A 25,738-nucleotide genomic window follows, 5' to 3' on the forward strand; every position below is an offset into this window, starting at 1 on the left:
ATAATTATATGCAGTATATTTATAGTTTGTTTGTACATGTGCACATTGCCAAATGGTTGTATGTCAAGGATTTTGAAGGGCGGTATTGCCATTTCATTATTAATAAATAATTGTTAAATGAAATATATCGTGTTTCGCGCGAGATCTCGGGAACACACGATTAAATGTTTTAACAATGTATATGCAGTATTGTTTTAAGGTGGACATGCGTTTATTGTCAGGTTATCCCACATCACTTATTTTCGAAGAACGTATTGACATTTGACCAATAATTTGTTACCGTCTGAGATCTTTGACACAAATGACCCAAACTTGAAATCCATATACAGCATAGGCTGGGCATGAAACTATTAAAAGATGATTCCACTTTAATGTAATATCAATGTTATGGCACAGACCGGTCTGTCTTTCAACGAATTACTAGAAAATATACAAATCCGTATATTAACCAATATATTGACAAAACACAAGCAACCTTCAGTTTCACTGCCATTCGCCTTGCTATTCACATCGGCTGACATTTAACACGTGTATCTTTTAAAACATTTTATTGCCATACGAATTTGATTGTATGTTAAGCGTCCAATTTAGGATTGATTTTCGGGTAACCTAACAAACAACACCATTTTAGACCGTGTAGCAAAGGGAGTGTATGCAAAAGCATACAGCTACCCATATGCCGATGCCCTTCTTCTCTGAAACCACATGGTCTAGGAGATAACTATTTTGTGTGAAACATTGTCTTGTGGTGCATATCTGATTTGCTCAAATCTGCCTGATTGATATAGACTTATATAGGTAATCACTTTTAAAATCCTCTTTTAAGAATCTGCAATGGTCAGGGGTTTAAAATATCCCACTGAGGTCAAAATTGGCCCCGTTCTAGTGTTGACTTGTTTCATTGTATACGTATATACACAAAACTTTAAAAAAATCGTCTTCTCTGAAATTACAAGGCGAAGAGGTTTGGTATTTGGCATGTATCATTGTATTGTAATATTTTACAAAGTTTGTTCAAATCATGCCCCTTGGGGTCAAACCAGCCACGCGCAGGGAAACAATATTAATATAGACTTCTATTATAAATATTTAAAAAAAAAATATTCTTTAAACCCCTTGGGTCTGAGTTTGAAATTTGGCTTTTAACCACATAATTGGTCCTTTTCCAAGTTTGTTAAAATCATGCATCTGTGTAAAATTTGCCCCGCCGTATGGGTAACTCGTTTTCCGTATATATAGTAAACACTTTAAAATCTGTTTCTATGAAACTGCAGGGCCCATAGGATAGTTGTTTGCATGTAACATCTTGCCTTTCGCCAGGGGTCAAACTATTTATAACGAATAGAATAGTAAACATCGATTATTAAAAAAAAATTGTTAATCAAGGGTTCGGTGTTTCATATTTGATATTCGACATCATATGGTGGTCTGTACTCAGTTTGATCAAATCATGACTGGAATAATAATTCGCCTCATTATTGAAGTTACTCATTGTAATTTAGTGGCAAAAAATATAAAGGAAAAACTCATGTCAAATTATTACAAAAGTTCAAGTTTGATACTTTTAACCATCTTAAAAGACCGGGAAACAATCTCATCTACTTTACTTTCACATGCCAGCTTTCAATCTCGAATACATTGTTCAATGACTGTTTATTTATACAATATGCTGTGTTTAATTTTTCAACCATTATGATTTATCCGAAGTACGAACATATGTTTTCTTTTGAAATGAAATAGCAGTGCGCTTGTTATTTTACGAGCATGTTCTGTTCTGTTAAATAGAAATACTGATGACCTACTTAAACTGTTTTAAGCTTCTTAAAATACAACAGTGTTGCTTATATTCAATTCATTAAAGTAGAATTAAAATGGTACTTGAGTTTATAACATGTCGGGATCTTAAAAACATACATTCGGTTGCCGATTAATATATGGTTTTATACGACGACAACATGTGTGTATTTCATCGAAAACATCGGTGACCTTCACCTTTTTAAGCTCGCATTTTTAATCCCTACTTAAAGGTTTCAAGTTGCATCACGATTACGATATAATAATATTAAACGCAGTAGATAAACTACAAATTAAATACAAATAGTACCACACAAGTTCCAGAAGTAATATACCAAATGACAAATAAAGCTTCACAAATGTTGTGTATAGACATTTGAAATAACTCTTATTAACAAATATAGCAGAAATATAAAAGTCAACCTGACAATTCGTGTTAAAGCATGCCTTAGTATGTAATGGATTTTGTGTATGACATTATGTCACGTTGTTTCCATTTCATTTATGTGCATTTCTCATCGACACTTTGCTTCACGAATGATATATTTTTTAATCAAATGTCATTACAAATATGATGCTGATATTATTTTGTTTAATACTGGAAAAAATATTTGTTATACATAGTATTTATCTTTCAGGGCGCTTTGATCTATTGAAGGAACACTTTAGGAATCCCGAGCCGTATTGTGTGAGAGACGAGCTTCAACAAGCTGTATACGAAGGAGATCGCAAGAAAGTGACCGCTATAATACGCAAGGCTTACAAAGTAAGACTGAACTTCGAAATACAGATATGAACACATAAGTTATCGATGACAAATAAGCGACAAAACATATATGTTTGGTTTTTTAATTAATAATAATTTAAATTAATTTATTTAACTTACATGTTGCAATCTAAAACAAATACCGCGTAAGCGAATACTATATAAGTATAATAATTGTTATTCAGTAACTATTTAAGGAGTTTACACGCATCTGGTGTACACGCAACTGGATATGCTTATATAATGCGTCTCGATTGTGTGATTGTGAATCGAAATGAAACTGGATATGTATAAGAACATCTATTATTTCAAAATCGCCGAAACGAACTTCATATGCCGCAAGCGCATACGATTTCCACAAGATACGTCCAAGTTAGAAACGCACGCATGTGTTGCTTTGGAGTGGCACGACATTACTTGAATTCAACGATCGTCAATAATTGATCCATTACAACATCTTTCACAGACTTTCTTAAATCAATATGCCCTTAATATTTTCGTATATGCATAGTGTTGTTTACCATGTTCATAGTATTTACTTAATACGTGTAACTTTGTGGAAAATCAAATCAAAGTAAAAAAAAACAAGTTATACGTTTGAACCCAAATTAAAGAGATTCACATGTTTGGAACGCATCACCATGTTTCCCATTCAACTCCAAAGCCTTTCCATGTCTCTACGGTAACAACAGGTTATATAACGTTATATAACGTATGAAATTATGTTCATGTGTTTCACAAACAGGGAATTTATGTAATTACGTTTACCTCTTGTCATGTTAACGTCGCTCTCAGTCCCTCAGTCCGTTGGTCCTATGTTGAGCCTATCTACAACTAAGTCATTTCTAGACATAGTTCCAGATCCAGATTTTGGGGAAATACTGTTAATGTGCTCCTAATAGGTTATACATCGATGGATTGTGTGTGTGTCCGCTCTATAATTGCATCATTGCTTAGGGAAAACAATCTATAAAATGTTCGAATTTGAAAGACGAGAAATACATTTTTAAATGTTTTGATGAAGCTGCTTAAATGCTCAACAAAGCTTGCTTTTTTGTGAAGTTGAAACAAAGTAACTGAGACTGGTCCACTTGACTCGATCAATAAGCTACACATTACGATGCGCTCACAGGGGTGTGATTGTCAACGACTGATAGCTTAAATAGACTTTTGCACCTACTTCTCTTAGGATTAATCGTATTAAATTCATCTCAATTGACATAAAAAGCTTATCGAACACATTTCGCTTCCCAAAGGATCGACAGCTTCCGACGCGTCTGAAAGGTCATATATAAGATCTTCAAACACAGATAATAAACACGCGAACAGGTCAAACCGCAACGAGTTTTGATATAACCAATGTTCACATTGGTCTACATTTGTGAAACAATTATTTGTTAAATGAAATATAAGCATCCGATTCGATAACAGTTTTCACTCAGTGAACTTTTCACTTAAACGATGACATGTGAAGAAAGCGATTCAATTTCCAACAGGAAAACTAGAAATGAGAAACAATTCCCATCAAATTTGTAAATGAGGTTACAACTGTAACGGCATTTTCAGTTGTGTTTATACATTATCAAATATATAACATATCATCATATGGCACGGTTTAATAAAATAATGGGGTTAATATTTGATCGAAAGCCTTCAAATATCTTTTGTTACTTTGATATACGATATACAAACAAACATTACGTGTATGCGTGGGTGTGTTCTAAAATAATGAGGCTAAATATGTTATACATAAGTATATATGTTTACAATTATTGTACCATGTTTTTTTAATTTAAGGATAGTACACGCGTCTGTGAATATGAAGATCATGTGGTCAACACCGTTAAACGTTTGAGTACGGAAAACCACCTTTTCGTCTTAGTGGACAACTCTACGCTTAACAGCTTCGGCTGGGAAGAACTTGAGTTTCGAGCTATTCTAGAAAAACAAATTTCGTCCGAAATGATCCGATCAAGGATGAATGGTAGGCAGTTATACTGAATCTGTATATATGATATATATACTAGGTTTTGAAAATATGGTAATAATATTAGTTGTTCGCAAGCAATCACCTTAACATTTAACTTACGATAAAATGACTCGTGCCCGGAAATTACACTATCATACAGCACTATCTTTACACACGTGTTAGTAGAATGACACAAACATACACATCTTACAATAGCTGTGTCAATTTTATTTGGTAACAAAAGTAACATAAACTTAATTTGTACCGCAAATGTCAAACATTATTATGTACATGTTTAAACCCATACTTTTAGTAACATTTAAAAGCGGGCGTTTTTTTTACACGTTTGTAGTCCCTAAAACTATCCAACGCTGAAAAGCGTCACATGTAAATTATAGTATTTAAAAAGCACCGCTACATAACTATAATTGGTACATTTTAACAAGTAATAATGTCAAAAGAACACAAGCAACTCTTCAAAAGTATTCCAACTAATTTGCCTTTAGAGACTAAGATCATCACTCACGTGTGTAACTTTCAGGGGATTTCAACCAATATTGGGAAGTTCTACTCGTAAAACTTCTGTTTAATGACCAAACCACAGCGAAAACTGTAAAATTCGCTATGGAATATGACCTACCTTCCGTGGTTGTAGTCACTACTGACTCGGATAATTGCAAACGGTAATTCTTCTTTAAATAAAAACATTATGTGAAATCGATTTAATATGTTCACAAAATATGGTATGTATGCTTTATGAAATTTCATTAACAGTTCTTGTTGGTTATTAGACAAGACAGTGCCATTTCGGACAGAAAGCATCAACTCAGAGAGGAAGTGTTTAACAACTTAAGTAAGGAATATGTTAGAACTCCTGAAGGAGGCCAACTTTTCCAAGCTTACAAGAAGGAACGTCTATTGGCGGTCATACATGTTAGCGACATGTCCACAATGCTTTTGCAGATGATCGTGGATGTTGTTTGGAAAGGTTCGTACTAGCTCGTGGTAAACTTTTTCTTCGTACGTCGATATGTATTGAATATTAATCGAGTTTTCTCTAAATACGAAAATTATATTATATATGTCTTTTCTTATGTTGGTCGTAAATATACTGTTAAATCTGATTTTAATAATGTTATGTCTGATGAAAATAAATATGACTCTATTTCATATAATGTTATAATACGTGTAGATGTGTAATAATGTATCTGCAGTTTTTAAGAATGTACCATAATATTTAGAATGTACTCGCTATCAGCATAGTCTATACAATATTAATGATATCATGTATGATAATTGTTATGATAGTTGTTAAACGACATACAGGAACCCTATTTGGAGGCATATTTATCCTTATTTATAGCAAGTGACCTATAATTGTAACACAGATTTAACAGTGTATTGTTTATACAATAGACGCATGTCCATCAGTATACAGCAAACAAATGTTATGTATCAAACAAACGAATGGTCAAGGGACTAGTACACTGTATACACATGAAGTGCATTTTCATATACTAACAAAACAGAGCGAGAGAGCAATCCTTGTTATCGTGTTACATCTAAATACAATGGTTATGTGTGAATGTGTTATAATTATTTAAGGACCATCATAGTAAATATTAAACAGGTTAGCAGTTGACAGGCTTTGTACACATACAATGCACGATAATTGTTGGTTTGACCGTTTTCGGATTTGAATAATTCAACACATTTAAACATATTTCGTTTTATTTCAATAATATTTATCAATATTCAACTTTCGCATTTCTGTATATAGTTTGAATTCAAATACAAAGTGATACCAATTTTCGAGCATATGACACCTATAACATACACTGTATCTCCTCGTATGGAATTGGGGTATGTTTTTGCCATCCCACGTTCTCAGCTTTGAGTCTTTATGAAGATACACGAATTCTACTTAAGACACTTCTAAACTTGTTTGTTTTGATACGAGCTATTTAAAAATCAAAGAAAGTAACAAAAGTCCTACCTCTAAAAAATAAAAAAGAGCTAATTTGCCAGTTTTTTAGAAAGTGGTCATGTAATATTTACGGTCCTCTAACTTAAAACTGTGTAACCAATATCTAACTACATTCACAGAAAGAAGTTGAACATGTATTAAATTATTTTGAGTCTAAATCTGTACATTCTGTATACTTTTAGAACGTGTTAATTGAGTTATTTCTAGCACAAGAACGTCGTTTAATATCCACACCTCAGACGCCAAATACGCATAATGCCAAATTGGTAATGTGAACCTATATTATAAGTCAAGTGTACAGATATTGTAGGATATTTTAACATACCTGTATTTAGTATACACATGTGCTTTGATATCTGGCCTAAACAGATTTCAAAGGGTGGTGTAAACAATCCTCAGGTGGTAAAAAAAATACGAAAAGTAGTAAATTACTAAAGATTTCCGATAGTTTATCTTTATAGAGAAATTATATGTGTTTTCTTAATTTACTACCTTGCTTAAAAAGTAGTATTGTTGTCTACGAAGAATTTGCATTTAGTATCCATCCATCACAGTACTGTTCTTATAATAACAAACCCTTTTTCAACCCATCTTCAATATCTGCAATTATACTAATATCATCCGCATAAAGTATAAAAATAATGTCAGCATACATACGTTAATGTATGCCGTTTAAGCCATGAAAAATATTGGATTAATGTATATCATTTATATACATCGATAATATAAACGGTGAGAGTGACTGCCCCTGCCGTACTCCAACTTATTACCTTATTATATTTCCCATATTTACCCTTAATTTTACTTCATATACATATCGCTTACCGGTTACACCAAGTTTAATTTTTTGTTAAAAATATATCTCTTACCAAAAAATCGAACACTTTAGTGTAGTCCACATAATTTTGCATTTCTTTAAATATTATTGGATCTCTTATATGAAACTAACATCCCGATGCATTTGTTATGTTTTATTTGGAAATGTTCGCATTATTGAGTGAAATGATTTAGCGAATGTTGATCAAATAATGTGATTCTATATTGATAGCTAGTTCAGTTAGGACGAGACTCTTGGAATGGATTCTTAACGATCAAAAAAGAAAAACTGACATGGTAATACCACTGATCTGTGCAGCTGGCAAGCCAAGTAAGGTAAGTTTAATATTTACGGTTTCAAATATAATGCACCCTTGTGAAAAGTGTATACTAGTTTAAGAAATGATTTTTACGCGTTAAGTTTAACAAAATGCGTTAAAGAAAACGTCCACGCACACAAGAAAATATCAAATGCATGCACTGATTCTGAGGAACACATTACCGATCAAAATACAAACACAACTATGTAAAAATGTGTCTGATAATGAAGTTTGGCAATTATTAATTTAATTTTTTTTATACATACGTAAGCTTGTGATTCCTTTGGAACAAATCGACTAGTTACACAAGTATATGCGCAATTCGAATCCATTTTTATTTTTTATTTCAAACAAGCCCTGTCTTACATAAACATCATTTTCACTGAAATTGAAGGTTTTTCTTTCATAGGAACTGATGCTTTGTGAGCATATATTAATTGTTTTTGTGAGGCAGTGGCTTTAATAATGCAGTTCTTGTAACTTACACGTGTGGGTTTGCATTTATGATACATGAAAAGTAGAACATTTGATAATAATCAAGTTCTATAGGATGAAACATATTCAAACAAAACAGTGAATACTAAATGTAATACATTACGTTGACACTAGCTAGTAACGACATAAACAATATATGTTTATTTCTCCCATCAAATGGGGGATATAATATCCATATTCCCTGTTAGTCCGCGGATAAACTTGGTTTTATTCAGAATATTTAGACCTTGTCATTGTAAAGCTATTATTTTTCCTTTGTTTAGACCCCTCTTTGCTTTAAGTTTAGTAGGTTAAAGGTCACTTACACAGAGATAGAGATGTAACACGATTCTTTATGTAAATAGTCAGTTTGAGTATTACAAGTACTTAAAATGTAACCTCTAAATATATATGTGTTTGAACTTTTACTTTGGGTAAACGCTGTCTACAAACTGTAAGTAATATTCGCTTGTCCAACGATTGAATGTTCCTCAAGAATATGTCATGCAAACGTTTTACTTTGTAAATCGAATTCTAGTATAATAAGTATTGTTATTAAAGGGATCTTTTCACGCTTTGGTAAATTGACAAAATTGAAAAAAGTTGTTTCAGATTCGCAAATTTTCGTTTTAGTTATGATATTTGTAAGGAAACAGTAATACTGAACATTTACCATGGTCTAATATAGCCATTATATGCATCTTTTGACGATTTGAAAACCTAAAAATTATAAAGCGTTGCAACGCGAAACGATTGAATAATTTGGAGAGTTCTGTTTTTGTCGTTAAATTTTGTGAAACTACGAAGATTGCTTATATAAGGTATAAAATACGTTCAGTATATGTACACGGCGGAATAGCTCAGTAGGTTAAAGCGTTTTTACTTCAGGACTCTGGCAGGACACCAGGGGTCACTGGTTCGAAACCTGGTCCGGGCAATGTTCTTTTCCTTTTTTTAAATTTTATTCTTGATTTTTTACTGGAGCTTTTACGATCCAATGTTTACATTTATCAATATAAAGCATTTAATGAATAAGTTAAAAAATGCCAAAATCTGTGAAAAGGCCCCTTTAAAGTGGCATTATGGGCATCTATCTTACAGTTTATAGGTGTTTATCGGAACCGTTGTTTATGTTTGGTGTTTTCACTTCATATACACTTATATTTGTTAATGCAGCATCAGCATACTAAAACAATATCCCGAAAGAGAAAAATAATGCATTTGAGTATCAACCGTACTTTCGTTTGACAACTGATCATGCATGTACGATATGAAGCTAAATTTAGTTTTAGTGCAGATTCGTTCATACGACACAAAGACACTATTTTGTTTTACGGATCATTTCGGTTTAGAGGACTGGGTGAGTCACGTAAAATATCGAATATAATATATACTTTTTATAAACAACTGGTAGATAGATGACTTGCAGATAATTGGTCAGTAACCACATTTTAGCTAACTCTTTTGACCTGTTAATTGTTTTCAGCTCTTTTCGACAGTGAACAACGCCCATAATATCACTTAAATTAGACATATTTCATAAGCTCATTTTATTTGATATAAAGTATTTAAAAATGGCCTGCATAATTTGTATTCAACCTTGAATTTGAGTCTTTACGTCCAAAAATCCCCAAAATTTGTGTATATTACTCTTCGTTCATAGCTAAATGACCTTACTATTTACATGAATTAAAAGGAATACGACCTTTGATGATACATTTATTGCCCTTTTTCCTTACACAAATTGAGTTGTAGAAAGTATTGCTTTCAAGTCCGCTTGAAATATTGTGTAAATGTTGTTCAAACAATAAGAGATGTATTACTTTTGTGAGAAGGTGAAATGCATCTTCAGTAAGCTATACATTGATGTTGGGGATTGTTTTTTGCATATGTACTACAATTAAACTGTAATTCACTTGTTCGTTCCGGATGAAGCGCATTTCATCAAATATGTGATTCAATATATCATATAATGAACTGTTAATAAAATCTTGCTATGATATGCACTGATATAACGATACGCTTTGTCGTGTGTTTGCTCGGTCCTTTATGGCGCTTAACCGGTTTTCCCACGGGCATAACAAAATCGTCAATTTATATGTTTCTTTCCTTTTGTGTCAACAACAAACAAATATTCAATACAGTTACCATTAGGTTCATACATATTCACAATTATGGTGGGTGTTTATCTCAGAATAGAAATAAATTATTATTTTGCGATAGCACATTCCACGATATAAACACTGCACCATGTGAACGAAAGTAATAGTTGATAATTGACGTGCGTGATTTTGTAATACAAATATCATGTAAAGAGGTAATGCAAAATGTTATAAAAGATAATACTGGAGTTGGGTGAAATACCGTCGAAATACCCGTTTGAGCACAGACTTGAAAACACCACATTTTATACGCATGCATGCATACATAATCAGTATACATACTTAATGAGTTTCATCCATTCAAGGTAGCGCACCCGTAATGATTTCCCGCGGTTTCTTCTAAGATCGAAGAGCTTTTTTACCTGTTTACTTATGGATATCTAAATTAAGCAGGTACTAATTTGAAGTTGTCGTGGCCGAGTGGTTAAGGCGATAAACAAGAAATATGTTGGGATCTTCCCGCGCAGGTTCGCATCCTGCCGACAACGCATACTTTTTGCGACGCGTTTTTTTTCTAACGTAATTTGATATAATATAGCATATAAGCTATGTTTATTGTTTACGATGTTGCAATTGTTATGCACATTCTTCAATTTTTAAAATTAAAACAACGTTATGGCTTAATTGGTTGATTTACTGATGAAAATACGAATCATACATATTATTTTTATTTTTATTTAAAAAAGTAAACGGTAAATATGTCTTTTTCTTTGTTCTTTTGCTTTATATAATGTATCTATAAAAACTTAGTTCAAAATATTTCTTAAATGAAGCGATTTTGAATTTTATGACACTTTGTTTTTTTTACCAACCCAATTTCTACTTGGCTGAAACCGCGTACATTCCATGGCGCTCTTCCATAGATCCAAGTTATAAAAATGTATGTAAAAGAATTTTTATTTCATTATGTTTAAACTTTAAACACCTTTACTGCATCTGTACACACCAACTGCATGCCCATATTTGGAAATCTGGATGAATTATTGAACTTTCATATACTCGGGGGTGTAAATAAACTTGATAAAAGCCGAGCCTGGGGGTGGTTTTGAAAAAAATCGGTATATATTGTTTAAAAGCACGGAAAGCCTACACAAAATTGTGCATGTACATGAAGTCCAGTGAAATGATGCTGATTAAGAAAATAATACATAAGATTAGATTTGGAAAGGTGCCAATTATGGATGCGCTACCTTAACGAAAATTTAATAATGGCATAAATATCGATCATGCTCAGCAACAACGTTATGTTATAAATAAACATGAGCACAAATTGTTCCCATATTTCACTTTGGATAACGAACTAAGAGGACAATGCTACCTTATATATGGACATACGAATAAAACATTATAAGTATTATTACGTGGAAAAGTAATGGTTTATTCAGTGTTAGATACAACAACAACAACAACAACAACAACAAGATTTATTCAGCTGTAAAGCTTATACAAGATCATAGCTTACATTATATATGCATTACACAATTTATAAGAAATGTTAGAAGATACAAATTGGACGATAGTGCTATGAATAGGTAATCATGGTTAGTTATGAAGGGAATACATTATTGCATCTGATATTGCAACTGCACATCTTATATTTACTAATTACTTACAAGACATACGATTGGAAGAATTTTCACTATTATTTGGAGAAAGTAACATTTCTGAATACGAGTGTGATATGTGGGTGTGTCTAAAATAACAATTCTAAGAATCTAATCTACGTGGAATATTTTAAATAAATTACTTTAAACATTTAAGTAAATTACGTAATGAACTGTTTCGTCATATTATAATACAATGCTTTTATGTGTATGTCAAGAGATATATACAACAACAACAACAACAATTCATCAATAAAGCTAATACAAGTTCTTAGCCTTCACATATGCAAATGAGCATTAATTTAGTATATACAAGAATACAACAAACAACAACAGGTGTTCATCAATAAAGCCTATACAAGTTTAAAGCCCTCACATATGAAAATGAGCATTTATTATATATATATATATATATATATATATATATATATATATATATATATATATATATATATATATGTGAGTGTAAAACAACATACATTTATTTATCTATTAAGCCTGTACAGGTTCATAGCCCTCACATTTGAAAATGAGCATTAATTTTATATTTGCAAGTGATGGCAAAAACACACAAGGTACACATTCCTAACATGTTTATGTTTCACTTTTACCATAAACATCAAGATAACTTATTGATTACTGATTAAATATGGAATTACGAATCGAGGTGCTGTCTTAAGTTATTTGCTTCGTAAATAAATTTCGCATTACTTATCATTTCAGCTTTACTTTTGCTGGACATTAATCTTGCAAATTTATTTATTGTTGGCCATCTGCAATAGTGCGGTTTAAAAAAAATTGTTCGTAGGTGTGCACATTGGACGTATTAGTATGAGATGATATTCATTTTCTATTACGTTCATGGTTCATAGTTTACACTTCCGATTTTCTCGTTCGATATTATTATACCGCCCCCTTTCTATTTCGAGATTATGTGATGATAAGCGGAACCTACTAAGTTTTATTCTATAGTTTGCTTCATTTACTTTATCTAAATATGATTCAAAAGTAAAATGGTGCTTAAATATGCAATACGATGAGAGATGTCGAGAATTTGTCACTTCACTATGCCATGTTTGTGTATAATATCCATTATCCTTTGTTTACAAAGCTGTAACTGTACTTTAGTAATGTTTTGATTGACCCATAGTTCAGACTTCCCAATGTTTTTCAGGATGATTTATACAATAAAACCCCAGTTTTGATTGCCGTAAGTATTACCGTTATTTGCATCGTTTTTTAACATGTTGTATATAAGTCGTATCACGCTGCTTTCATATGACGATAGTAGTTTAAACCAGTACTTGACAATGTTTATTTTTTGTATTTCTTTGAAAGGAATTCGTCCTAATTCACCGTACAGGGCGCTGAGATTAGTTGACTGATTAACGCATAATATCTTCCTTTGGAACTTCGTGATATGTTGTATTAATACTATGGACGTGTTATTAATATCATTGTGGTTAATAGTTAAGAATACACGACACTTGTTATTGCTAAAAAACGGAGTGAGAAGTAGTGAATTAATGAAATATATAATTTCTCAGCTTTGTAGGGGAATTTATGTATGCGCGCACAACTAACATCCATGTATGGATATCAATATTTATTATAATGTATTTGTAAAAGCCTATTGTCTATTATATGTGTCATTATAGAGGTGAAGGTCATTGTTATAATATCACTCTCTCCGTGTCAACAATGTCACACCAAATGCATGTTTGCAAACAAACTCATCAATCAATATATTCCGTGAAGTGATATTACTTGCATACAAAGTTGACTAACATACAGTTAAAAACGGCTTAATATAAAAAAACCTTAACAAATTGAAGATATTGCGGAATCAGAATATGCATCTTTATAATTCATGCGAGGTGTGTTTTTATGCCCAGTTACATTTGTTTCTGAAAACCATACAAACCACAAACTTAACACCTGAATATTGAATACGAATCCGGTTAACCATAGTGATTCTCATCCTTGACACACTTACATTATACTGTACTCAAGGACTCATTCTGCTAAATAAAAAATAAAGTCAGCTATTTGATAGACACCACATACCTTTATTAATAATTTACAGTAAAAGTATAATTGCTCAAAAAATTAATAATATGTTCATCCGAAATTAACAACATACCAAATCAGTTGGATGTGTGTAACCAAATGCCTACTTTTGCTTTGAGTTGAGTGACTGGAAACTCTGGAAAAATGTATATGTACGTGTTTGTTGGTAAATATGAAACACTTGTGTGTATTTTTTGTATAACAGAGTGATATCGCATTCATCATGCGTTATTGCTTGGGTTGCAATGATGCAGAATGTGTAAGAGCGTTAATTCAACCTGATGTCAATATGAATTCAACTTGGATAGAAGCTTCACAATACACAGAATTATGTGTAAGTTGAACTTTTAGTCAATTCTGGTCAAATGGCTGATAGTTGTGGGTATTCTGTTATTTTAAATTATTTTATATTCGCTGTGGTGATACTTAATTATTTTGCAACAAATGTGTGAGTCAATTTATATCAGCATGTATTGTTTATAAATCCTGTACATTCAACACTTAATAAGGAATACAAATAAATGGCAGACCAAAATATATTGTATATTATTAAAAATTAACCAGTACTTAGTGAACACGTATTTTTTCTGGCGTCTGAATTCCCTTGTTGAAGTCAATGAAATTAAAAACGAACAAGGAAACATAAGATCGAAATTTCATTCTTAACATACCGGATGTGAAACTCCATTAGACCTATGTAAAAACGTATATCCTCGTCTATATGCAAGTCACGTAAATGTAGCATCTCTACTTTCATGACATTGTGAACGTTGTCGGCTGGTTATTTCAAATACAAACTCCGATATTTGCAATTGCTAAACATATTATCCTTATCCAGCAAAACTAAAGGTTAAAGAAGGCAAAACTTATATAAAAGCCGGTGAAACAATTTTGAAACTTTACAAGGTTATGTACGTTTTATTTTGTATTTTGCTATTTCAGGATGATAATGATGGATTGCTGAAACGTTTGAAGTCACAGGTAAAGTTATATCTATGTGTAAGTTTTACTCGTTAATGCTAAACAAATATTCGTTTCCGCCGTACACATGTTAACATACCATAATATTGCCAGTGCATCTCAAATAATGATGTTCTGTTTGCATTTTTCAGTCATTACGTTCTTCCGCTAACAAGGGACGAATTTTATAGTGTATATATTATTATTACTCATAGTAGAAGAAAATGTGAATTTTCGGAGCTTCTCATCATAAACACACTAACTGTTTAATTACTTATGCTATTGTACTCGCTTAAAAGTGCACCACAACCACTAAACACGTTCAAGCTCGAAGTCGACCTCGAACTTCAATATTAATAATACTACAGTATAGCATTATACACATGTGAACTACAACTAGCTGAAATGCGTTCTGTGATATAGAAACATACATGAAATTAAAATAGAGCGAATGTGTTTTGTGTGATAAAGGATACTACTATAAGTATTTGGTGTCTTTCAGATTAAATGTGTTTGCCGTTAGAGTCTTCGTATTGAGTAATAACATAATATGATACATACGATTTTCCGTCTGTTTTTTTTCTTTCAAATTAAAAATAGGTAATTCAGCAGCGCTGGCGAATCACGAAGAGCCCTATTTTATACATGCATCTTTGCTATTTTCTACCAAATTGCCTTTTAAAATTGTCTCAGTAATTATTTCTTCTTGAATATTTTACGTTTAATATATAACAAAATCAGCCTATACAATTGTACTTGTTTAATTTATATTGGGTTAAAGAACGTGTAGTTGGTACCCGTATCTAGATGCAAAAAAATAAGTTTGTACAAAAGCAGCAGGAAGACATTAATTGACTTTGCGTATACATATGACTTCATTCTATTAAAATATTACCTGTAAACACGCTCTACATGCATTTGTATAAAAAGGTTATTGACAAGAGGCCATTACATTTATCAGACTCTGTCAGAAGAGTATGTCACGGTCAATAAGCCTGTCTACTAGTGTGGCTGATAGTGATATATTTCATCGAAATGTATATAAAAGTAATATTATATTGAATCTGGTTTGTAAAAGTAACCTTTATTTTTCTTTGCGCGGCGTTTTGTGCAATTTGTGTGTGGATGAGGGCAAAGCAACAAATCAAGATCATCAAACATTACAAAATAGTGCCCATTTGTTTTAACAAAGTGCTGAAGTTGGTAACACAAATTTACATAGTACATTAGGTAATCAACCGTTACTCATCATGTTCAGCTATTTGCTACAATAAACCGTTTTTGCTTGTAGCGTTTTATGTTTCAATATGATGATAGTGTTCGGAATTATTGTTAAGGCAATGATAGCGGTCGGTAGGCTGTGGTATATTTCTTCTTGCTAGGTTAATAATCAATATAAATCGGCAGAAGTAAGTGGCTACTTTTTTCGTTTAAGATATTAATAAAAATACAAAGTTTTTATTAATCATGATGCGTTAGTCGTTTTTATCCCATCATCAGACGTGCATTGTCGAAATAAACCACAGTGGTATATATTTTCCTTTATTTCGGCAATGCTGAAATATAGCTGTCATGCGCGGCGGACTCATATATCAGTCATGTGTGGTGGATTGTCATATTACTCGGAATCAACTATAAAGTAATAATTTGTAGTAAAATCGAATCAGATTCATTAAAACAAACAATTTGAAACCAAGATGTAATATATTTTAAACACAAAATGCAACACAAACAGAAAAAATCACATTTTTTTACAATTATTAAGTGCGTTTGCTTATGACGTCATTATTAACACCTCAAACGACAAAAGTCAAATTCTTTCCCGCTAAAGCTGCAGTTTTTTTATATTTTTTATTATTTCTTTAAAATCGGGGACGTTTAGGTATCATAAACAGAAAAAAAAACAGGTTAGTGCCTGATCTTAATATTTCAGGCTCGGCACGAATACAATAATAAAAAAAATGTTTGCTTGAAATAACTTTGGGATTTTCCGTGTAGTTCTATTTTTATATTCTATTTTTAAAGAAATAATTGACGACTAAGAAAATTGATAAGATAAATCGAATACTAGGTCGGTGCCGAATAAAGCGAAGTTCGGCCCGAAAATCTGCACCACGAGCCAAGGCTAATGGTTAAGATTTTCTAAGCGTCGCAAAATAAACTTCGGTTTATTCGGCACCGACCTAGTTACTCTACATCTAAACTATTTAAATATCAAACAGAAAAGAAAAATAATAAACATATTTTAGTACAACTATTCAAAGAACAGTTAGTTAAAGTTAATAAAACAGTAAATTGTGTAAAGTCGTCAATGCTGTAAGAAGCTCTAGGTTGCGTGCTTTTACGTTCGTACCATATCATGACACAGTAAACCCTCTATAATTGGCTTCGATCAAATTGTATTTGCAGGACCCGATTAAGTGGGTCATGCAGAGAGTGAAGGCGCGTCCAGTGCGAGGCGAAGTCGAAGATAATATGATATTGAAGTTATTTAAAATAATTTGTATCATTCATTTACGATGATATCTGCCTGGTCACAAAACTACCTCTTGTTTTAATTTTTATATCACGTCAACAGAGTCTATATCAGTCAAGGTTTGAAGGTAGGCCAAACTGTTCGGAATCAACAATAAAGTCATACGTTAGGTTTACTAAAATCAGATTCACAAAACAAAAAGGCCGATACCAGTATGTTATCTTGTTGAGGTAACGATCTATATAAACAGAAAAATATGTTATAAACATATTTAACACAAGTGCACATGATATCATGATTTTCATCGCAAACGTCATACAACATATTCATTCCCGATACAAACCAAGCGTCGTATTGATTCGATTGTATTAATCCTTTTCAAATGTTAACGTAGAGGTCTGATAAACATTATACAGAATACCGCCCTATCGTTTTGCAATATAACAGGCTCCGTAAGCATACAACAACGGCTCGGCAAACTTATTTGTCATTTTGTTGTAAGTATCACCCGATACATTACTGAATGATAGCGAGTAACACACTATTATCATTTTAATTTCATGTATATGTTCTATTCAGATTGGTCACCTCTCTTTCACGAAATAAACAACACGGCCCTTGCGATTCATTGATAGTAATTCCTTGCAATTATATTTTATATCTTTAGTTTGAACATTGAAAATTAAAATAAACATTAAGTATGTTTCAAGCAAAAAAAGCCGACGATGTCCAAGGTTATTATAAAAAGCAAAATGATTCGAATTTCTACAACGCCCTAAAAGAAGTGTACAGCCGCAGATCTTCAGGATAAACCCCCCACCCCCTCTTAATTTCAACGGGAACACTCTCGTCGCAGATAAAGAAAATTGTGGAAAGGTCGGCAAAGAACTTTGAAATTCCCTTCCACCTTCAATAATAAGGCAAATTTGTCTCCTCAAGTGTCATTCCACGAGAGACCGGGTGACCCTCCCAGCATGCTTGAGACCCAAAAAGTTATACGCCTTCAATCCAATGGCAGTGCATTGTCAACTGTCGCCATCCCAGCTGAATGCTACAAGCAGGGAGGGACAACCATTACTGCAAGGCTCAACAAGATGTTTCTTCGTAAGTGGGAGCAAGAGGCGATTTCCCAGTCATTCAAAGACGCTTCCATCATGCATGTATACACGTGCAAAGGAAACATACAGGTATGCGACAGCTACAGAGGCATATCCCTGATCCCTGTTGCAAGTGAAATCCTTGTGAGTATCTTGCTTAATCGTCTGATTGCTCACTTTGACTATTAACTCTTATCTTAAAGGCATTGTGGACTAAGCAAGAAACTAGGAACCATCGGCATGGACTTTGCTGCCAGGTAGCTCCAAGAAAACTGCATGAACAAAACACTAATCTGTTCTCAACCTATGTCGACCTAACAAGAGCTTTTGCAATTGTAAGCAGAGAGGGTCAGTTAAAGATCATGGCCAAGAACGGATGCCCACGGATATGCATTGTCCTGTAACAATAAAGCCACGAAGGGATGAAGAGTTCAGGAGAGCGGAGGATCATCCATTTCCTGTTACAAACGGGGTCATGCAAGGCTGCGTCCTGGCACCGACAGTGTTTAGCATGATGTGTTCCACCATATTCACAAACGCTTTCAGATACCAGGATGTTGGTGTTAATCTGAGATACCGCATAAATTGTTCAATAATTCAACCTTTTGTTTATTCTTGAACGAAAGTGCAAATGTATCCATTGTTGAAATTATAATGCAAATTGTAACCTAAAATAAAAATTGTATTCAGTATATACTTGTTGTGCAAAAGGTTTAGTTGTTGAAAATATGGTTTACATAGCTCACATACATTTATAATTCATATCGGCGAAGTATGATTCATTATTTGGACCGACGTGATTTATCTAAAAACATAGAAATTATGTAATGTATCTTCAAGCAGTTAGAATGCATATTCATTTAAATAGTATCGATAAGCGTCTTGTTAATCACAAAACTTATTAAGATTAAATAGAAACCTTAAGTGAGCATAAATACATAAAATAGCATATATTAACTGAAATAAACATTAAACCCTTCTTTATGTATAATTCGCTCTGCCATCGAATTTAACGAATCGACACTTTTTGCTTCATGGTTTTGTTTTTTTAATTAAAGTTTATTTTAAACATAATCCATTTAAACTAAGGAAAATGTATACGATTTTAAGAACCACCACAATATATTAGTAAATCGGCAACAATCAACACGGTATGATGAAGTACTGATGCAAAACAATTTTTCGGCTATTTAAATAGTTTCTGAATACTTTTTATATCCTAAGTTTCGAGATCGAAAGTTTAATTTTTTCGTGTTATCAACGAAGCAAAACTAGAAAATATGCTGTGTAATGTTCATTACTACTGACTAAATAATGCATTACCGCCACGGCTGGTCTGAATGAAATAATGGTTACATAGAGCGTAGGTACCCACGACCTGTTCCCTTCCCAACACCACCAACGACATCAAATTGATATATTGTTATTATAAAATAAACAGACCCATATTATTGGTTTGGATTACCTCATATTTTCGATGTTTCATGCCTATACATCTCGACTTATCATAAGCCGATCGTGTTAATGAAATGGCGTATGTTCGATAAGCTGCTAGTTAAGTCTTGTTATTACACATTGACATTAACATGGTATTCTCTTTATTCTACAACATTTAAAAAACTACCAACGGCCACCGAACAAACTTTGCGAAACCAAAACCAAAAATTTGCAAACTCATGTACCCTTTTTCTTGAAGATTTGCTTCTTTGAGATAAAGCATGCGATACAAATCTTATTTTTTGTATAAATAATTGAGTATTTTTGCTTAAACAATGCGATTTTTTCACTATGAAATTTATTCGCAAAGTTGGTCTTCCCATGGGCTTTTTGCATTTTCCCATGGGTTTTTCCTTTTTCCCGATGGATTTTTTGTTTTTTCCGATGGGATTTATTTCCAGCTTGTTTACGGGAAAAAAATCCCTTGAAAACAACACATATTACGTTTGTGTATGCTTAGTTATCGATTTTAATGGCGATATATCGCATATATAAGGGCGACTGTCGCATTCTATTTTTTGAAAATGCGAGGATCATTCGACGATATTATAAGAATGCGACAGTCGCCCTTTTAAATGCGAAATATCGCCCTTTGAACACGACAACACGACCGTCGCACTTTACGAAGGCGACCGTCGCCCTTTATGCACGCGACCGTCGCCCTTTTATATGCGATATCTCGCACTTTTAGAACGCGACAAACGAGATAATAGATGTCACTATCCGAATTTCGTACTATATGGCATGAACTTCGTTAGTGTAAATGTAGTTTTGAAGCTCATACAATTTGTGATTGGTCTTATGACTTCCCAGCCCTCGGGCGTTCCACGACAAAACGGTAAGGTTGGAAATATTGTTATTTTCTGTCGCAGAGATTTTGGGAATTTATGGTGCTAAATTGTACGAGATAAATAAGAAGTATCATAGTAAATAACATACGCTTGACGGAAAAATATCAGAAACGGCGGCGCGAGCACGTGTCTTTTTTCGGTGGCTATGACGCATGAGAGGGGTCGAGCATTTGCGACCAGTGCGTAATCGGTCCCTATGAATATGCAGGGGCGATCACGCGGGATGTTCTTGTTGCCTGTAGTGTTGTTAATGATGGCTCCAGATGAGCTATAACGGAGCTACACTGGCCGTATACGACATAAGACACATTTTCGCATAACGCGGGTATTTATAATATGTACATGACTTTAAATATTTTATAGAAAAAGTATTTTGCATGGTATTACGGTCAGGCTAGTTTAGATCGTCAATATTATTAATGGCATTTGACTTTTGACCTCAATGTTATTTATCAGTTTGTGTGTAAAGTATGCCAGCTTTGCCTATACAAATGAGATTCATTTACACTGGTACATCGCTGTAATATTCACCAATAGGTCTCGAATATCGACCTCAACAAACTATATCAGTTGCATAAACATAACACTTTATAATATAAGACACCATTATTCATATAGTTATTATAAATATTCATAAAATACTTATAATGATTATGCCAATCAGTATTCCAATTTTTATTGAAATGAAAAAACTAATGATAACGATAATAACGATAATGGTACTACTACTACTTCTACTACTATTACTACTACTTCTACTACTACTACTACTACTACTACTACTACTACTACTACTACTACTACTACTACTACTACTACTACTACTACTACTACTACTTCTACTACTACTACTACTACTACTACTACTTCTACTACTACTACTACTACTACTACTACTACTACTACTACTACTACTACTACGACTACAACTACTACTACTACACCTACTACTACTACTACTACTACTACTACTTGTACTGCTACTACTACTACTACTACTACTTCTACTTCTACTACTACTACTACTACTTCTACTACTACTACTACTACTACTACTACTACTACTACTACTACTACTACTACTACTACTACTACTACTACTACTACTACTACTACTACTACTACTACTACTACTACTACTACTGCTGCTGCTGCTGCTGCTACTACTTCTACTACTACTACTACTACTACTACTACTTCTACTACTACTACTACTAATACTACTACTACTACTACTACTACTTATACTACTACTACTAATCTACAACTACTATTACTACTACTACTACTACTACTACTACTACTACTACTACTACTACTACTACTACTACTACTACTTCTACTATTACTGCTGTTGCTACTGCTACTGCTACTACAACTACTACAGCTACTACCACTGATTATTATTACTATTGTTATTATTAGTATTATAATTATTATTATTATTATTATTATTATATTATTATTATTGTTGTATCATAATTATTATTATTTTTATTATTAATATCATCGTTATTATTATAAATTCCATGAGAAAAAATCGCGTTGGAAAAAAATCCCATTTGCAAAGAAATCCCATGTGATTGCATATTTGTTCTCTAGTTAACGCATTAAAATGACGCTGTTGTTGATTACTTGCTAAGATATAAAGTGTCTGGAATTTACATGAATTAATCTCTCAAAATAATAAAAAAATAATCCCATTTGATTTTCCCCATTTGTTAAATGTGATTTTTTTATTACTCAAAATCTTAACTTTTTGTCCTCATAAAATGATTATAATGATTATAATTTTTTTAAATAACGTTTGAATGCTTGAATGCTTGAATACGCGAAGATAACTCGTTTTTAAATATGCCAAAAATGCCATGGTATTTTTTCCAATCCTGAATTGATGTGAGAAAAATCCTATTGGAAAAAATCCCATAGAAATATGAAAAATCCCAAAGGAAAATGCAAAATTCCCATGGGAACAGCAACTTTGCTAATTTATTTTATAGTGAAAAAAACACATTTTCTATGCAAAAATAAGCGATTATTTATTAAAGATAAGACTTTTATCGCACGCTTTAAAAAAAAAGAAAATCTTGAAGAAAAAGGGTACTTGAGGTTGCGAAATTTCGGTTTCGCAAAGTTTTTTCGGTGGCCGTTTAACCCGTTAAATTGCTAAAATTAATAGCAAAAAAACCCAGATTAAATTAACTGAAACTAACTATGTGTAGTTATATCAAAATTATTTCCCAGGATCGAAAGGTTTTCCCATACGTCAGGCATGATGCAGCATATATCCTCGTCGATATTGTAAAATTTTGTCGATAAACAAATCTTCTTTGTACACATGTGTTTCTTACTTAAATATTAGTAATAAAATTTAAACCTTCACTGTTTGTTGTCCTTCTCACCAAAGTTGGTGCATGGATCAAAGTCATTATGTTTATATTCGTATAGTGTTCTTTGCTTCCATCGCGATCCTCCTTTTAGTTATAAAATCAGTTTGTTTAAGCAGGCAATTCTTTGTGTACAGACATTATTTGATGAACTTACTAACAAACGACCTATTCACCAAAGGAATTACAATTTAAATTTCACGTCAATTTCCATTGAAAAGTACAATAACAATGCACCGATTATTCAAGATTTAATACTCTGTTAAGTCACCGACACTGTTCTTAATTCGTCCATTGTTCAACAAAAGCTCTGAATTAATATTATCGTGTTATTCAAGTACATTGTACATTATTCAAGAAATCGGCCGCGCAAACTCACCACTTTCATATATTTCAACACGTTTATTCGAATTTTATTAAAATAATCCATCCTAAAATGCAAACACACACACACACACACACACACGTCGAATGCAAGTGCATTTTAAAGGGGCCTTTCACAGATTTTGACATGTTTTGGTGTTTTTCATTAAGTGCTATATATTGATAAATTTAAATACTGTTTATGAAATGCATCAGTAAAAAATCAAGAATAGAATTTACAAAAGAAAAAACATGAAACCCTCAGCTAGGCTCAAACCACTGACCCCTGGACTCATGGAGTAAAAAGTCTACGAGAAGACCACTCGGCCATTCTTCCCAATACAATGCTAGATGTCTTTTATACTTATACTTTATACTTTATATAAACAATCCTTGTAGTTTCACAGAATATAGCGACAACAAAATAATTCTCCAAATTATTAATTCGTTTCGCGGTGCAACGCCTTATAATTTTCGGGTTTTAAAATAGTCAAAAGATGCACAAATGGCTATTTTAGAGCATGATCAATGTTGAGTATTACTGTTTCCTCACACATATCATTACTATAATGACAATTATCGAATCTGAAGCAACTTTTTTTTCAATTTTGTCAAATAAACCTAACGTAAAAAGGCCCCTTTAAATATGTTAAATATTTTTGGGTTAAACTACTAGATACAGGAATGATGTAAAACGAGGTACGTCATTCATTTTGTTATCGAGTGAAAGAAAATAATCATATTGAAAGCAGGTTATGTAAAAAAGGAATTTATTTAAAATTATCGCTAAAACACGTCTACAAATGAATATACATTAAACACAACAAAGGTCGTTGGTGAGATATACGGATAGTAGCCAATCGTGTATGGGGTATACACACTTAGTAATTTCATGCCCCATACACAATCAGTTACTAACAGTGTTTTAATTGTTCACTTGCTTTAAATAATAAACAAGCGATTGGTTATAAGAATTGTTAGTCTGATAATGTGTCACGATTTTAATTATTCATATATATTTGTACATAAATGAAGTAAACGTAGTGGAGTATTCTATAATAAAAATAAAGTCATCATTATCTGTAAATAAAAACCCAAGTGGGTTAGATTTCAAGAAAATGACAAAATATTGTATGACTTTTGTTTTTAAATATGTCATAATAATTTAAATATCAAGTGTGCATAAATACGACAATTACTTCAACACTAAAAACTTATTATTAAACACACGGATTGTTATTTTGTATATATTTATTTCTTTTAATATGTGATTTCTGAAAATAAGTTTTTCTTTATATGTTGTATTTCTGCAATCGCAATCACAACATCTGTCTGACTTTTAAATCGTTTGTTCTCTCTGATAACGTTCACAAATATGAACATGAATCAGTAAAACGACTATTGTTTGATTATCAACAAGCATTTAACAAAGATTCCGTTAACCTGTTTTAAGAGTTTGTTCTGTTGTTGATCGTTATGCGTATTACAATTAAAGAGCGACTGAGTGTCATGTTGTAGTAAATGCCTTGTATCAAAAACTAATATATTTTATTAATATATCACATACTTTAAATCGACTTCTTACAATACTTATTTTAAACGACATGCAATAGTATAGTAATACATTCAGATCCTCTAAAGTTTAGTTCATGTAAATACCGATTGATTCTCTGAAATTTATTTTAAGGCCACGACGCCTGGAAACGTGTGGCATACTCAGCTGATAAAGAGCCGAAAACTGAAGATGTATTGCCATACTGGGAGTACATGTTTATTTGGACTTTATTGTTGCGTAAACACAAAATGGCGAAAATACTCTGGGCAAAAACAGAGGTAAATAATTGTTATTGCATTACACTAGAATAATTTTAGTTACAAAACGCCTGACAGCAGTGCTCGCAAGATTGAGCTTAATTGATTGCAATTTCGAGATGTATTTTTTAATTGTGTGTGTAAAGATGATAACTTTAATTCACGTGTTGACCGCCACATCAACGGTATATTGAACTGTCCAACCACTTTCACCTATATATATACTTAATTATAATTTAGTTTAAGTTCCAGCATGTAGAACCCAAAGTTACAAAGAGCACCGACTTAGTGGGGTTTCCAACGTTCAACAATTTTCTTCAACTATTAATTGCT

General features: G+C 32.6%; 2 protein-coding genes across 3 annotated transcripts in view; both read left to right on the forward strand.

Moving 5' to 3' along the window:
* Positions 1-25,738, forward strand: part of LOC127847373 (transient receptor potential cation channel subfamily M member 7-like) — a 156,678-nt gene that overhangs the window by 90,275 nt on the left and 40,665 nt on the right. For both annotated transcript variants that reach the window (XM_052379240.1, XM_052379239.1), the window contains exons 12-21: positions 2,433-2,560; positions 4,358-4,544; positions 5,071-5,212; positions 5,321-5,517; positions 7,565-7,668; positions 13,067-13,102; positions 14,168-14,296; positions 14,905-14,943; positions 17,332-17,389; positions 25,278-25,426. In XM_052379240.1, coding sequence (XP_052235200.1) covers positions 2,433-2,560; positions 4,358-4,544; positions 5,071-5,212; positions 5,321-5,517; positions 7,565-7,668; positions 13,067-13,102; positions 14,168-14,296; positions 14,905-14,943; positions 17,332-17,389; positions 25,278-25,426 — 1,169 coding nt within the window. The remainder of the gene's footprint in view (positions 1-2,432; positions 2,561-4,357; positions 4,545-5,070; positions 5,213-5,320; positions 5,518-7,564; positions 7,669-13,066; positions 13,103-14,167; positions 14,297-14,904; positions 14,944-17,331; positions 17,390-25,277; positions 25,427-25,738) is intronic.
* Positions 18,112-19,258, forward strand: LOC127847374 (uncharacterized). The gene is made up of 2 exons (XM_052379241.1): positions 18,112-18,585; positions 18,699-19,258. The coding sequence occupies exons 1-2, from the start codon at positions 18,373-18,375 to the stop codon at positions 18,897-18,899; spliced, it is 414 nt and encodes a 137-aa protein (XP_052235201.1). The 5' UTR covers positions 18,112-18,372; the 3' UTR covers positions 18,900-19,258.

This window comes from Dreissena polymorpha, chromosome 10, assembly GCF_020536995.1.
Source record: "Dreissena polymorpha isolate Duluth1 chromosome 10, UMN_Dpol_1.0, whole genome shotgun sequence".
In the NCBI taxonomy this organism is placed as follows: Eukaryota; Metazoa; Mollusca; class Bivalvia; order Myida; family Dreissenidae; genus Dreissena; species Dreissena polymorpha.